The sequence below is a fragment of the Syngnathus floridae genome, chromosome 14 (genome assembly GCF_059516105.1).
Source record: "Syngnathus floridae isolate MCC-2025c chromosome 14, RoL_Sflo_1.0, whole genome shotgun sequence".
Taxonomy (NCBI): Eukaryota; Metazoa; Chordata; class Actinopteri; order Syngnathiformes; family Syngnathidae; genus Syngnathus; species Syngnathus floridae.
In genome coordinates, this window is record NC_142426.1 from 11,880,247 (window position 1) to 11,896,584 (window position 16,338).

At 40.2% G+C, this 16,338-nt stretch overlaps 2 protein-coding genes across 7 annotated transcripts in view; one reads left to right on the top strand and one right to left on the bottom strand.

The window, feature by feature from the left end:
* The first annotated feature begins 1,610 nt into the window (after positions 1-1,610).
* On the top strand, positions 1,611-9,124 carry kiss1ra (KISS1 receptor a). Of its 3 annotated transcripts, XM_088397087.1 has the most exons (6): positions 1,611-2,229; positions 3,991-4,115; positions 6,893-7,028; positions 7,121-7,359; positions 7,475-7,516; positions 7,595-9,124. In XM_088397087.1, exons 1-6 carry the CDS (start codon positions 1,938-1,940, stop codon positions 7,853-7,855), a joined length of 1,095 nt encoding a protein of 364 aa, XP_088253213.1. In that variant the 5' UTR covers positions 1,611-1,937; the 3' UTR covers positions 7,856-9,124. The 3 variants fall into 3 exon arrangements, with proteins under 3 accessions (XP_088253213.1, XP_088253215.1, XP_088253212.1); XM_088397089.1 differs by having other exon boundaries at positions 7,121-7,409; positions 7,462-9,124; XM_088397086.1 differs by having other exon boundaries at positions 7,475-9,121.
* The window catches only part of ift22 (intraflagellar transport 22 homolog (Chlamydomonas)), a 38,728-nt gene continuing 25,400 nt past the window's right edge, over positions 3,011-16,338 (bottom strand). For 3 of the 4 annotated variants that reach the window (XM_088397092.1, XM_088397093.1, XM_088397095.1), the window contains exon 7: positions 8,521-10,406. The gene's annotated coding sequence lies outside the window, so the exon portion shown is untranslated. Of the gene's footprint in view, positions 4,107-8,520; positions 10,407-16,338 lie in introns of those variants that run through there. The other variant, XM_088397094.1, reaches the window with a different exon arrangement.

Sequence of the window (16,338 nt, forward strand, 5' to 3'; positions counted from 1 at the left end):
TTTTTATTTCAATACAAAAAAAGAATATATTACATTTAAAGAATATATTACATTTATGTGGATGAAACACTACTTGACTATAGTACACAATGTTTCTAAATCTACATCCTTTTACATTTACAATGTTTGTCGAAACAGAAATGGTTAATTGTAACGATTTTGTGCCAATCAATCCTTGTAATGGCCGTTTAGAATAAACAGCTGTAGTCTTAACCAAAACAAAGATGGCTTTTTGAAAGGAAGTTGTAGTCAGTGGCGGATGCTATAAATATTTAATTTTTTCAAGCTTGGTACGAAGCAACCTCTGGAAAATATGCTTTGATCTGAAGCTCGACTTGTATCTGTATTCAGCTGTCATTCCCTCGTGCGCAAAGGCTAAACAGTCACCTCGAAAAGTCAGCCACTTCGAATCTTTTTTTTTTTTAAACACTATCACCACATTCAACTACTAATTCCCTCTCTGTCACTTCCTCTATTTCATGCTGATGGAGCCTGAAGTTCACTTCCTCCATTCTCAGAATGCTAATATTTTTTTTCTAAACCAAGGCACAAAAAAACATGACCCGAAAAACGAATGATGTTAGGGAAATGGAAAAACATCAAATCGGACAAAGCAATATTGTGATTTCTCCTTTAAGAACGGATCAAAATCAATTCTTCCCCAGAAATGTCCTTGCGGTTACAAAAATAAATTTGACCATCTTTGTAAAAGGCCCAAGTGTGTGACGTAATATGGAGACTGAACACTCCAATAACACTTTATCAACGAGAACAACTCTGTTCCTTTATGTAATATGAATGTAAAGCAGCAAGGTATTTTCTGTAGCCACCCGTGAAAAGAAAAAAAATGCACAAGTACTTATTGGTAGCTACATGTGGAAACTCCCACCTGATTGAACAAGAGGCTTCACTTCACCCTCAATTATCTGCTCTACAATAGCTCGTTGCCACTCCAATGTTCCCGATGATAACAGCCTTTTTATGACAAGTCAAGCATGTGGACACAAAGTACTGTATCTTTTGATAGTTCATTTGACATAGCCACTTTGCGCACACACAAACGCCGAAATAATGGAACAAAAAGCTCATCTTATGGAACAAATATTGAACTAATTCAGGTGACCAAAAGTACACTGACTGACTTGAATGGATGGGCCTGAAAATATGTTTAAAACTAAAATAGAATAACTATATTTTAAAAACTAAAATAGAGTCATACGTTTGACTGAAAAATAGTTTGATCCATTCAGCAGTTCAATACCAACACATTATGATTACCGGGCCTCATTTAATGGCACCTGATGTTTTTGTTTTCGAGCTAGGAAACATTACAGGAAGTCTATACTCTCACTTTCCTATTTAAGAATCCCTGCACATTTTTGCAGGGTACAAACTTGAAAATAAAAATCAAATGTTACACCCAGAGCAAATGACTCATGAGGCAATGTAACAACAACACCAATAATATTAACAATGTATGAATTATAGCACACGGATGGAATGAGGGATAACGTTGCTAGGAGACCCCCCCCCTCCCATCGGCGAGTTATCCCACAATTCTGCAGCACGTGCGTGCGTGTCTGCCTCCTGTGCTCCTGCTATAAAGCCACCAGCAGAATTGCCTTCGCCTCAGAACAGCCGGAGGATGCTCCCCCTTCATCTGTCCAACGGATGACGTCGGATTCCAACCCGCCTTTTCAGCAAATCGAAACTTTTAAGGTGGAGAGGTACACGTTTACACAAATGGACCAAGCGAGAGGAGGTGATAGAAGAAGCAATGACTCCAATGGAAAGTTGCACTCCAGCTATTAAAATGAGCTCTCTGCAACTGAAAGGGAATTTCTGTCCCGTGCCTGTCTCGGCATCCCCCTCCTCATATATTTTTGATTGACATCCACCTCTCCCACACACTTTTCTTTTTTTCCTCATTCCCAATAATGCATCCCTCCTCTTCTTTGGAGAAGAACTCCACGGAGCCGAGCTTGTGGATGAACAGCTCTGAGGCAAACTTCTCGCGGGGGGGATGCGACCACGACGGGGGGGAGCAGCGGCAAGGGTGGGAGGTAGCCAAGGAGGAGGATGGCGAGCAGCACCCCTTTCTTACTGATGCCTGGCTGGTGCCCCTCTTCTTCTCCCTCATCATGCTAGTGGGCTTGGTGGGCAACTCTCTGGTTATCTATGTCATCTCCAAGCACAGGCAGATGAGGACGGCTACCAACTTTTACATAGGTGAGCAAAGAAAAACACACACGTGCATGCACTCCCTCACACACACGTAAACACACAGAGGGGGAGCAAGGATGCAAGGACACTCCACTCATTACTAACTCTCAGCAGGGCATCAAATTCACTGCATGATTATTTGAGTCAAAGGCTGATGTTCATTACTTGTAGGGTATCAAAAAAACTCAAGGTTACATGAAAAAGACGTATTTCCTCATAAACAGCAGTGTTTGATTTCTGAAAATGCACAGTGATCAGACATTTATTAGGCCTAAGGCGTTTAATGTTTCTCTCCCCTCAACTAAATGTGTAACGATACTTGAGTGAAAATAATAGTGGAAAAAAAGGAATTTTCTAATTTTCTCTAAATGAAGCTCCTGACTACGACAGATGGCATCTAAGCAATATATTTATTTACAAAACTATTTTATGTCGCTTATAATTACATAATACTTTCATTGCTTACACTTGATACATCTAGAAGTCATCTGTGACATTTACATCTTTTATTTCACATTTGTATCACCACTCTTGAAATGAATAAATATGAAATCATACATTTCCGAGTCAGAAAAACGCTTTCTTTGTAAGACATCAGTGCTTATAATTTCGGTCCCCATACATCATGCAAATGTGAACTCAATACACCTGCAATGGGTACTCTATTAAATTGCCATCATCGCTTTTCTGTTCACGATCTCACCAGAGATGCATGAAACTGTTTCATGGTGTCAGGTGTTGAAAAAGACTCTCCCCTATGAAGCCCCCCCCCCCCCCCCCCCTTCCTTTCTTTCCTGCAGAAGCTGTGTGTGTGCTGAGAATATGTGACAAGAATTTGATGTAGGAATAATACGACCCCACAGGCCTGGTGGAGAAACAAAATGCTTTAATATTCAGTAAATATTAGATTAGTGGGATCGGCAGCATCTGCGCCACCTGGATGCTACTATTGTGATTAAATTAGAAGATTGGATAGAGTGATTAGGAATTCTATTTTGGATATCCCATTATACTGACAGCCACAACAACCTGATAAAATTGCTCACGGAATGATAAGATGCAGCTGTCAATGCAGATGTTTTTGTTGCGTGGTGATAAGGTCAAATTGCACCTTGAAGAACATTGATAGCCGTAACGATAAGTGGAAATTTTAGTGATTTATTATCGGGCCACGATCAGTTAAGGACCAGACATATGGGCCGATATTTTCGGAGGCAGGCGCTCAAGCCAAACAATAACACCCATCGTCAAATGTATTCACAGAATAAAGTATTGTAAATACGTTTGCACCAAACTTAGTCAGGTTGGTGTTTATTTGTATAAACTAAATAACCGGTTATTTTCATTCATTTTTATGATTTAGCAAAATGAAACTCATTGATGATTGTCATTCATTCCTATTAATAAGCATAATTTAAAAAAATCACTGATTATTTATATTGTTTCATACTAGTTATTATCAATAATTGTTTTTGTACTCCTATCAATCAAAATAAAAGGAATCTGTCAAATTATATCCATGGCAATATATATGTTCATAAAATAACTTACCATCTGTTGGTATCATTGACTGAAGTGTCATGGACGACAGGGGAAAAGGTGACCATCTCAAGGCCCGAGGGCCAGATCTGGCCCGCTACATGATTTGTTTTGTGGCCCACTGAAGCAAAACATGCTCGCCAACTTCCACGATTCTTGCAAAATCTGCACCAAACTTCAAATTGCGATACGTAATAACTTTAAGATATTGCTTTCTCTCCCATGCAGCAAACCTGGCGGCGACTGACATCATCTTCCTGGTGTGCTGCGTTCCCTTCACGGCCACCCTCTACCCTCTGCCCGGTTGGATTTTTGGCAACTTCATGTGCAAATTTGTGGCCTTCCTGCAGCAGGTAAAAGACTCAGACGTTAATGAATTCAAACACAATAAAAGTTTGCGCTTCTGGTCAAATATAATGAATGTGTTACTCTGCCTTTTATGTTTGCGCTCTTAGCATTATCAGAGCATGTCCAGTAAAGACTAAAAGCATCCTTTTAACTTGCGCTCACAAAACATAGACAGGCAGAGCGCACTCGGCTTTCCCGGAATCGTTCTAAAGGTCCACCATTTTAAGCATTAGCTCAAAAAGTACTTCACTGATGTCCATGACATTTACTTATACAAGCAGGTCTAGCTTTGTGTGCTTGGAAAAAAAAAAAAATCAATGTGTCCTAAAAATTACTGTTGCTATAAAAAGTTGAACAGGAGTAAAGGTTACAATAAAAGTGAAACCGAGTCATTTTGGGATCTTTTTGGAAAAAACAAAACAAAACAATAGAACATAAATAAAAAGAATAGATTTGTGGGAAAAAATAATTGGGGTGGAAACGATTAAATTCATCACGTTTTGACAGCCTCAGTTTGACAGTTTCATTGTCGGTGTAGATTTTCAATTAACGTGTTTCTTTTCATGGAGTCAAACAAAAGGCAAGGTTGCAAATCAACTTCCAGTTTTTGGGCGGGGCCTCAGGGATATGAAACCTTTGTTTCAGCTTGGAACGATGATGTCACAATTAACTGCGGAGTCTGATGGTGACTATTTCCATCATTTCTAATTAGATGAATCTGAGTGATTACAAAGTTTACAGGATCGTATTGTTACAATTACACAGATCCACCAAGCATTCCTTCAAGCCTTGAGAAAGTGCACCATTAGTGAGAGGCCGTGTTGCGTAGGTCTTGACCTGCCTCCCCCAGGGAAAACTTTTTTTAAATGGACATCCAATTAAAAGATAGCAGTCGATGACCTTTCCAGTTAAGTAAGGTTGTTTGCTGCCTAACTTGGAAGAACAAATCAAAAAATAGATGGTAAAAATGTGGCGTGGGTCCATCTAATAATGATTTTACAATAGTCCACGTCAGGGTTTTCCGTCAAGACTCTAAATGTACTATACCGGCAAATAAGTGGAAAATATAAGCTGCTATAAGAAATAGTATTGGTGCCTTAATAAAACAAAATTGTCCATAGCCATTTTTACATATTCTGTTTCGCATGGCTCTTTGTTTGGACACAGTATATTTTAGTAACAACCTGTGTCATTTAAACGAGTTATTAAACCCTGTCCCAATCAGAATCAACAGGTAGGCTCAAAGAGACGGTTAAGTGGCTTGAGTGCATAATTTCTGAAAAAAGCATTGAGAGAAGACAATTTTTCTTTCCCAAATGGATTCTGGCTCTAATAATCCATTTAGAGTTCTAAGGCTTTGACCCAAAAGAACAGAGGAGCTTTGTGAACAATTTGAGCTTAAGTAGCCAGCACAGTAATTTATTTTTCAGTTTTATTAGCAAAAGGCAGTGCTGGATTATCATCATCTGACTAGACACTTTCTAAAGGTATTCTTCTCTCTCTCAAAGCATTAAAAAGCTTATTGTGCATAAAATTAATTGCACTCTCTTTGGCTGTGTAGGACTGTGTAGGTAGAAGTTAAAGTCACCTTGGGGATGTAAAAATCTTCGAATATCAGACATTAAATGGACTTGTACTTTATTGATGGTACTATTTGTTCAGTTTACCTCAGTGGCTTTGGCTAATAAGCAATGTTAGAGAGCACTTGTTAGCCTGGACATCATGTTAAACCGTATATTGTACGTAACGTAAGGTGAAGAACATTTTTGGCGTCCAGAAATATGAATAACAAAGTCAAGTAAGGCTAGATGAAAATTCCACTTCAGTACAGTAATATATATATATTTTTTTAGCAGCTTTAAATTAGCCTGGAGATAACAAGGTGTTTTGTCATAGGTGTTTCATCCTTGAACTCTTCATGACCCCTTTCTGTGACTCATTTTTGCACATGCCTCCTAATGGCGGCACACTCGGTGGTCTCACCGATAAGAGGAGTGGGACATTACAGGGCTGACATTAGATCTTAAGAGGAAAGCAGGAGCACAAGCCATAAAGCAAAAAAAAAAGCCGAACAAAACACATTCTTGGAGTTCACTTGCTGACGTCACATATGACAACATCCTGCAACTCTGGGAATACGTCAGTTGGGATCCAATTTGTTAGTTCCAGAGGCTTTCATTTGTTGGCAGGAGTAATAAGGGGTGGCAGGTAACACAATAAATGTGGTCTTGACAAAACTCCAACAGAATTCCAACATTATCCACCCAAACTTTTCAAAAAAAACGATGATGACAGAGCGCGATTTGAAAGCCCTCGGCAATCCGATGACGTGTTGCCAATGTCTGTTATTTGTCTGTCAGAGACAAGTTACAATCATGGCAGCAGTCAGTTGGAGGAGAAAATTATCAGCCACCATTTTTTCTTGGTCGGTTTGGGAACGAGCACGTAAAAGTAGACACCAGGGAAAATTGCGCCGGCACTTTCAAAAGAAGCAGCTTGCTATGCATGCAGAGCGATCACATCAGAGTCAACTGGAATCAAACCATCGCCCAAGATTTCCAAGGTAAGATCATTTCCCAGCTGCACTACCGGTTTGAAAACTGAAATGCCAGGAATAGGAGGCAAGTTTGTGTATTCTCGAGATCCTGGACTGCATGAAAGGCACAAGAACAGATTGGTGCTCCAAGGGCTTACAATGAAAAGTCAAGAGTCGAAGGTCTTATAAACCATTAGCTCAGCAAAGCAGCCAATTTTCTCTGAGAGTATGCCTGCTGTGTTTTAGGTGACCGTCCAAGCGACCTGCATCACTCTGACTGCAATGAGCGGCGACCGTTGCTACATCACGATCTACCCTTTGAAATCCCTCCGCCACCGCACACCCAGGGTGGCCATGATCGTCAGCCTCTGCATTTGGATCGGTCCGTCCTGACATACGTAATCCCCTACTGCATGAGCTTGTGTGCGTAATGTTAAAAACTCAAGACCATTGTCATATTCGTGGGTTGCTCAGGTTCTCTCATCCTGTCCACGCCGATCCTCATGTACCAGCGCATTGAGGAGGGCTACTGGTATGGTCCGAGGCAGTACTGCATGGAGAGGTTCCCCTCCAAGACTCACGAGAGGGCCTTCATCCTTTACCAGTTCATCGCCGCCTACCTGTTGCCCGTTCTTACCATTTCCTTTTGCTATGGTATGATGGTGAAGCGGGTCGGCCAACCTAGCGTGGAGCCGGTAGACAACAACTACCAGGTATGGATGCGCTCACTGGGATATTTCAATTTTGATTCTCAATCATCCAGGTTATAGAATCAGCAAAGGTAGAACCAAGGATTCTTCTTGGGCGTAACACAGTATTTATCTTCAGGTCAACCTCCTGTCTGAGAGAACCATCAGAATCAGAAGCAAGGTCTCCAAGATGGTGGTAGTTATTGTCCTGCTTTTTGCTCTGTGCTGGGGTCCCATCCAGATCTTTGTCCTCTTTCAGTCCTTCTACCCCAACTTCCGTGCTACATACGCCACATACAAGATCAAGACGTGGGCAAACTGCATGTCTTACGCCAACTCCTCAGTCAACCCTATTGTTTATGGCTTCATGGGCGCCAGCTTTCAGAAGTCCTTCCGGAAGACCTTTCCCTTCCTGTACAGGCACAAGGTAAGGGACAGCAGCACGGCATCGAGGACGGCCAACGCCGAGATCAAGTTTGTCGCGGCGGAGGAAGGCAACAACAATAACGACGCTAATTGAGGGAATGCGAGAAGGGGAGAGAGCTAATGGAACAACTGGCGTCGTTCCAAATCAGAGAACAGCTTTGAAAGCCAAATGAAACCGTGTTATTAAATCAAAGGACGCTGGAATCATTTGCACGTTTTGTTTTCCTGCCAAGTTTGGCATTGCTGGCACAACTCAAACGCCAGTTAGCAACTTAGCGGTGTTTCACAGTTGACGTTTTGTCATGAAGGAGATACTGAAAAGCTGACAGCCAGCCATTTGGATACTTAGACCAAATTCAAGCATTTTACCCTTTTGCGGTCAAGTGAGTGACTGTGTTGTGCAATGTGTTGACTCTTTTTTTCATGCCCGATTCAGAAAACCGTCAGATATGACAACTGTGAATGTTAAAGTGATTCAATGTTTATGCTTGTAAATCCTTCAAATTTGTCAACACCGAAGTCGGCCAAAAGCTAAGTTTTGTCATTTTTCTTTAAAGAGACAGCGATGGGACTTGAGCGCCAACTCGGTGTAAAATGACACAAGTACATTTTATGTGAGCTGCCTAATACTGAAAATGTATTTTTAAACAATTGTGATGTCACAGTAGAGCTCATTTAAGTACTCATGTTTTCTTCAATTGGCAGCTACCTGGGTAAAGAGCTGCCATTTTCTTTTTCTTGCAAGCGACTAACGAGCTGTTGAGCTGCGCAGAAGTCCTTTTAATGTGAAAGCCAAAACGTTCGAGCGACAGTGTTGTATAACTTCATAATCTTACACGATAGCAGTCAATACAAAGCGACCTACATTTGTAAGTCGGGAGTGAGTGCTCTTATTTACACGAGAAAAGGCAGCCCTTCAAAGCAAGATGTTTACAGCGATGTTTCTCAAATGAACTGAGCCATAGCACATATAGTGTGTGAAATGGAGAAGATCAGATCTTTTTTCATCATCACACAAGGCAGAAAATTGTAGAGAAATATGATGAGTGACAAAGTGCCCAAAACTCACGCAACATTAAAAGCCATTCAAAGTTAATCAAAGCCATTCAAAGAGTAGCACCATTTGCTATTCAAGGTAACGACTACATATGCCATATTATCGTGTACATCTGCTCCATAAAATCTTACCTTCACAATCATAATAACAAAGCTTAGTTATGGGAAATATTTATTGAACAAATGTGTTTTTTTCTTTTACTGTTGTTGTACAGTTATGCTCAATGTTATTGACGCTTTGTCAATTTTCTGGCACATGTCCAGAGGTTCAAATAGATTTACCATTGTACATACAATAAAGATGTGGTTGTGTTCTGTGATTTTTTTTTTTTTAAATGTTTTATAGATTTGATACCTTTTACCTTTTGGATTTTACAAAGTCCCTGAGAAATATGCTAATCCTTTTTCAAACTTTAGGGTGCGATTAGGGTGCATTTGTGGGTAAACTGCTTTTGAAGCTTTTATTGTTAAAACGGTTCCTCTAGGACGCTTGTGGGTGAGCAAAATAGTGCCTAAGTAGTACAATTTTACTAAATTAATAAATGTAAACGACAAATGCACCGTGTGTGCTATTGGAAGGAAAATGCTATATATATATATTTTTTTGAATATATGGTACACCTGATTTTTTTTGTCCGTGACCACCATTAGATTGGTTACAAAACGAAAACACAAATGCAGGTTCAACACTTGAGCATTCTTGTTTGTTTTTTACGGTTGCCGAGTCATAACAAGACAACAATCAAGAGTGAAGCAATCTCACATCATGTTCATCGGTATCAACGAACAAAAAACAAGTTCCAACAGCAATTAAATGCTTGTATGTGCCTTCTGGGTTTCAAGGTTGTGCGAGATAAACAGGCTACAGGGAAGGACACAAATAAATAATTGAACAAACAAACAACAAGGATTCCTCATGTAGGAGGTTGGATTCATTGCAAAGCCGTCGGGAGAAAAGCCAGAAGGTTTTAAATTTTGGCCTACACTGCTCCTAAGTGACTCATCTCTTATGATATTTCTTTTGTATGCCAACAATGTCTATACAAGTCAGTGAAAAATATACTCAAAAGAACAAATGTGTACATAATCATGTATGTATGTAATTATGTATGGTATGTTTTTCACGTTTTGGCATTCATATTTTATTTGTAGGAACAAAAACATAAATACAACAGATTAAGATTATTTTTAAAGTCATATTGTTCAAAACCGCCAACGACTCGCAAAATGAGAGGGGGAGTCATCAATAAATTATAATATAAAACACGTGTAGACAGTTAAAATAAAAATAATATATGTAGATGATATTGATGCTTTTGATTGGAAATGTGAAAAATGGTGGATACAAGTCAAGTGTAATTTTGTCACGATTATGATATTAATAATATAAATCTAGCTTTTTTTTATACTTTTTATTTTATTACAAGTCAATTTTACCAGCAACATGAAAATGATTTTACTTGAGGTGTCTTGAAAGGCTCCGCGTTGTCTTTTGCGGTCCATTTGTCAGTGGGAAAATGACTCAATGTTTCCTTGACTTCAATCCATCTGCTTGTTTCAGCGTGATTGATATTTTTACTCGGGGCCCCCTGTGGGAAAGCGCAACAGTCGCCATGAAATAAATGAAAAAAATCAATAAATCAATAAAACCCCAAAATACCCCCCTCCAAAAATACACACACACACACACACACAAACACACACATAGAGTGTATATATAGGAGCACCATGTCATTTTGTAATCCTGCTTGAAGCTTCTCCATTTGACAGAGACTGAAAGTGCTTTGCATGAATGATACTCCCAGTCTGCATTAGTTATTATGTTCCCATCAGCCACTCTAATGAGTGCCAAGACTGTCAAGGCTCATTTGAAGAGTTCACTTAAGCGACTGTTAATTATGCCATTAAATCACACATTTCCTCGATCCATTTCCCAAGTGTGCAGAATAGTACAAAATACATCTGTACTCTTATAGAGGAAGCTTATAGCAAAAGGAACATGTGCAAATGGCTTTATTTTGACCACACGGCACAATAGAACGTGATGCAAATCTGACCAAGTTGTAGCTCCTAAAGAGGGCGCCATACAGCTAAAATGCCACCATCTAACGCGGTTGTTGTTTGACAATACATTTTCCCAGTAAGCTTCTATTTGGAGCGATCAAACTGCTATTAAATCAATGCTAATCTCGTATGTCTGTTATCAGGGTAAGTATAAATCTTGAGCAGCACCCTGAGAAGACAGACAAAAAGTATTCAAACGCAAAGGTCAATTCTATTGTGTTTGTCGTATACTCAAAACATATGGGTTTCAGATCAAGCGATATGAAACACATATCCAGATTTTATTTTATGGTATTCATGAATTGACCTGTATATGGACTGTTGCCATAAATAACAATATGCCCCGAATTAATCAAAGCACAGGTTGATGGCTTTAAGACAATCAACTATCAACTCCTCTATCAACTCTTGGGTTTAGCTGCACTCTACAGCAATGTCTGCCATCTACTGGTCAACACTATTATTGTAACTTAAAATGAATCAGCTCGAGCAAACAGTTTCAATTTATTCTTATTTTACTTATAAAAAAAAAAATTGCCTTTCCTGCTCCAGCGCCAGTATTTGTCCATTATTGTTTCCAGCAATTTTAACCGAACCTAATTTCCCAAATGTTAGACATGTTCGACCACATGTGGTATTTCAAGGTCAATTTATTCCACATGGCAACAACAACAACAACAACAACAAAAGTCACTTTCCTGCCGAGAATTCCGCCACGGTCGGCACACGTTGCACGCCAAATCGCAATTGCAAAGTGAGCCGACGGAAAAAGGGATCACGGAAGATTCTGTGGTTTGAAAAGAACATTGAAAACGTTGCCTCATAAAGCTCACAAGCTTGCCAGAAATCAATGCGTAAATCCTACTGGCACAAACTGACGCACGCTGACCTAGTTAATGCCGCGTTAACTATTGCTGGATACGTCGCTTAATTGTTATATCGCAGCGGTAATGGGAACAAACTGCCCATACATCGGGGGCGGTCCTGTCTCAACAGGGGCGGAAATAGGAGGTTGTGGCGAGGCGAGCAACTTGGCGCCCCCAAGTGTGAAGAAAAACGATGAGATGATAGCAAATCAAAAAAATATGTATTCTTTGATTTTGGACTATTTTACAATTCAAATTGAAAATACATAGGCACAGCCGCACCCCATTTGAACCAAGACGTTACTGCTTAACATTATGTTCGACCGCTAGTGGCGCACTTTCTGCTTTTGCCAGATTGGGGCTGGAAGGGAAAATCATTGTCAAAGGCAGTAATGGAGAAGCGGATGGACGGCGGCGGGATACAAAGACGCTTTTCTCCACCACTGACGTCACAACATGTGCAGGAAACCGCACCAGGAATGGCGCTATCGCCAGCATAAACGCATGGAGGGACTTCTTTCAAGAAAGTGATTTCATTGCTACTGATCTAAAAAGAAAGGAGCAAAAAAATATTATATGGGTACGGCATTGTTGGAGGCGATGGGATGGGGGGGAGAGGCTTGATCACACAACCTGCATGGCCCGCCGACTCGTAATTTATTGCTAGACTGAGTTCAAGCAATTAAAATGGTGAAAGAAAATCACATCCACAACGTGGCCTGCATATTACCCTCTGCCTTTCTTCAAAAGTTTGTGTGAATGTGTGTGTTCATCGTCTTCATTTCTGTGTGTGTGTGTGTATGTGCGTGCGTGTGTATAAAAAATAAACACAGCATACCAATCCACCTGGCTCAGTGCAATGATTATCGCTGAGAGTGCCAGGATGCACTTAAAATGCAGCAACCATGTCATGAGCAAGTTGAGGCACAAATCAAACGTTTGACACAACACACACACCAACAGGGTTACGAAGATGTCCTTTTCAGGCTTCCCATGAAAAAGGCATTGGGTGGAGGCAATAATGAGAGCAGGAATGCATTTCGTCACACGTGAAGTTGTATCAGACGTGTGAACTTTGTGTTGCACAATCAAAGCAATGAATTGATTTTTTTTTAATGGTGTCATTATGTAATTACGGCAGAAAAGCAAACTAGCGCTTGCATGTAAGGTGTGGTCAGCTTTCTTTCTTTAAAAACGACAGGAGCTAGCTAATCACATGTGCCAAAGAGGCCTATTCTAACATGCTGTTATATCCAAAAAACAATTCTTGAACAACTCAAGTTGTCAACCAAGTTGCTGCTGCAAAAAAAGTAAAATATTTATGGGTATGAAAGGCAGGATGGAGCGCTTAATGAAGGAAGGAAGGACGGAAGGACGGAAGGAAGGAAGGAAGGAAGGAAGGAAGGAAGGAAGGAAGGAAGGAAGGAAGGAAGGAAGGAAGGAAGGCCTGATTGAAGGGGCTCCCCACCTTTTTAAAGGCCTCTAATAGTTCAACACACACGCAAAACAACAAACAGCCAAAGTTGAAATCCTAGTTTGAACTCTCGCTTCAAACCTCAACCCTGTCAACCTGCCACGCCTCGTTGAAGGCCAAGATGTACCACAAGAAACTGCCCTCCCGAGTCGGGATGTCGGCTCCGCTCTCCTCTTCCTGTTGATGCCGCATTGCACTCTTTTCAACGAGTGTCTCATTTAGTGCGAGGCAAACATGTTGAAACGTGCATCCGCTCCTAATTGGTTGCACTGAATGCAAACGTGTGTGCAACATTAGCGCTTCTAAAATCGCTCCCAGGAACCAGCCATCAGATTTTTTTTTTCTGTTGTAAAGTTGAATGTCAAAAGACAAAGTTTTGTAAAATTAGTAAACATCATCTATACAAGTTTTTTTTTTCCAAATACAGAAAATAACTTTCAGTGCTGTCTGAATGCTAAGGCGATTTCTGGCCATTGGATTTATTACTATTATGCAAGATAGAATTCATCATAATAACTGGTGAGAGAATAAATACATATCACATTAATGTGCCCGTTCGTAGCCGAGCGTCAAGTAAACCAGTTTTTTTTCCCCCCTCTATGGCTATTCTGTTGCTGAAGGCGGCAAAGTGTGCTGGAGGAGGAGAAGTGTACGGATCATAAGTGCGTATCAGAGCGCTCGCACTAGCCAAACACATTTAAAGTGTCAATTTCAAATAGCCGACTGTGAGTGTGCCCTCAAGCTAAATAGGCCGCCAAATGTAGTCTGCTGCACACATCATGGCTCACCATGAAGTTTGACTCACCAACACGAGAGGTGGGCTACTCCCTCCCTGCCTATTCATTTCACTGGGCTACGACGATTTGCATTTTTGAGTTATGCACGGTCAAGGGCCAAATGTAACATTGTGTCTCAAGACACCACTGCACTGTTTGTTTAGGAAGCATTCAAGAGAGAAAAAGAATTATGCAAATGTAGTTGGAGTGAGAAATTCTTCTGAGACATGAAAATGACTTCCGAGTTATGTGTTATTTTCACTATTTTGGGAAATAAATGGCAAATGAAGTGTTTTTCCCCCGTAGTGGAAGCAGTTATCTGGAAAAGGATACACACACCGTGGAAGCTGTGAGTCATTCACTAAAGCAGAAGAAGGAGAGCATAGCTTGTAGCTGAGTCACTCCAGTCACACCCTGACGAACACCTTGCCATCACTCAACCGGTTGTCCATCTCACACACACACACCAGAAGCTACACAACATGAATCAATATCATTCTCTCCGTTAAAAACAAATCAACTAGCATCCTTGTTTGGGATCTGTCTACTGTAGATTTCACCCAAAAAATAGCAAGTAGAATAATAAGGGAGAAGATTTCCCATAACGTGCAAACGGCATGAAGGTGCCACACACAAACAAACATGTTCTCGCGCACACACACAGCATGGAGGAAATGCCAGCCTGATGCAGAATTTCCATTAACTGCTGGCACTCATGACATGAAAACATACTTCCTGCAGTGCAGAATGCATCATTTTAGCTTCTCGGGCTTTTTTTGAGGCTGTAAAACTTTTTTTTCCCCATCAAGAGGTGACAATTAATAATAATAATAGTAATAAAAATACAAATAAAGGCAGTGTATATGCCCTTTGCAAACATGTTCGTTGTCTTCTCACATCCTAACCACTATTTGGGTGGGAAAAAAACCCAAAAGATAATTTTCTGCTTTTAGCAACACAGTGCAAAACTAGAGAACATTTTTCTCCGTGTTAAACTTTCAAAAAGCCAGTTTGGAAACAAAGATAAACCTCATCACATTCCAAATGCAAATTTGGGTGCATGCATCAAAATGCAGCTAATGGATTCAGCCTCCAATGTTTTTTTTTTTTTTCATGTTCACGGTCACTGCTTTTTAAAATTGTTTTTGAAAATGTGCCCTGGCTTGATATCCCATCGTGACTCCCAAGTTAATGGGCTTAAAAAGGGGGAGGGATAAAGTGGAGGGTGGTCCCACTGTGGACTTTTATTTGAGTACTACTACTGCATTAAAGTGTTTGAGAAGTCATCAAGTACAATTAACAGATTATATTTACTTAGGCTGAACATACCAGGCCCTTTGCTTCCTCCCAACAATCCAAAGTTTTCTTCAACTTTATTTTAAGCTCTCTCAAAGCGGTTTCTCGCGTTTCTCATCAATCGGCGCATTTTCTTTTCCGACAATCGCCACAAAAGATGTCAGTGTCATCCCTCATGTTATTCTATGATGCAGCTGATCAAACAGCACGGTGAAAGGAGCTCTTTCATAAGGTTTCATTAACGTGAGTAATGACGGACGGAATACGAGGCAATAACGGTAGCCGTGGCTCACGGCAGCGCAGATGTATCTTTCCTTTGAGGTTATTAGTGCGAATCATACAATATCAGCAAGTTGGCCCGATGGCGTATGAACAAAGAGTAGGAGACAGGCCAAGCACTGTCTGTTGAAGGCAGACAAAAAGAAAGAGCTTTTGCCGTTACTTGGATTTATCCATGAATTGGGCATGAAATATCATTCGTCACAACACGAGACAGTCTGTCGAAAAAAGGGTAACAAAATGTTCTTTAAAAGCTTACGACAGAAAAGTCTGAGCAACTACAGAAAATATTCGGTTGAGCTTATTGATGCCAAAAGAGGCTCAAGCATGTTCTAAATACAAACCTTCGCTTTTACAGTTTTTTTCTTCCCTGTTATGTTCAATAAATACATTTGATTTAATATCGCCTAAAATAATGATCAGATGCTTTTTCTTGCTGTATTAGAAAAGATAGAGATTTTTTTCTCACGCTCCATTATTTGCGACAGCATCAGTGCGTGAACTTTTAATTCTAACCTTATCATTAGGATTTTCTGCTTAGCAACACTGATGCACTTTGAGAAGGCTTTCTTGGCACAAAAAACTCACTTAAAGGAGAATTAGAAAGCATGAGATCCGTTTTCATTGAAGTTTTCAGTTTTGTTTGAAGTTTGACTCAGATTCTTAAGAAAACATTTATAAATTCTGAGTTCCCAGGATCCGTGGTCATTTTTTTTTTCACTAGATTGCAGATTTGTCATCTTTTGAAGGCGGGTCTGGAACAAAT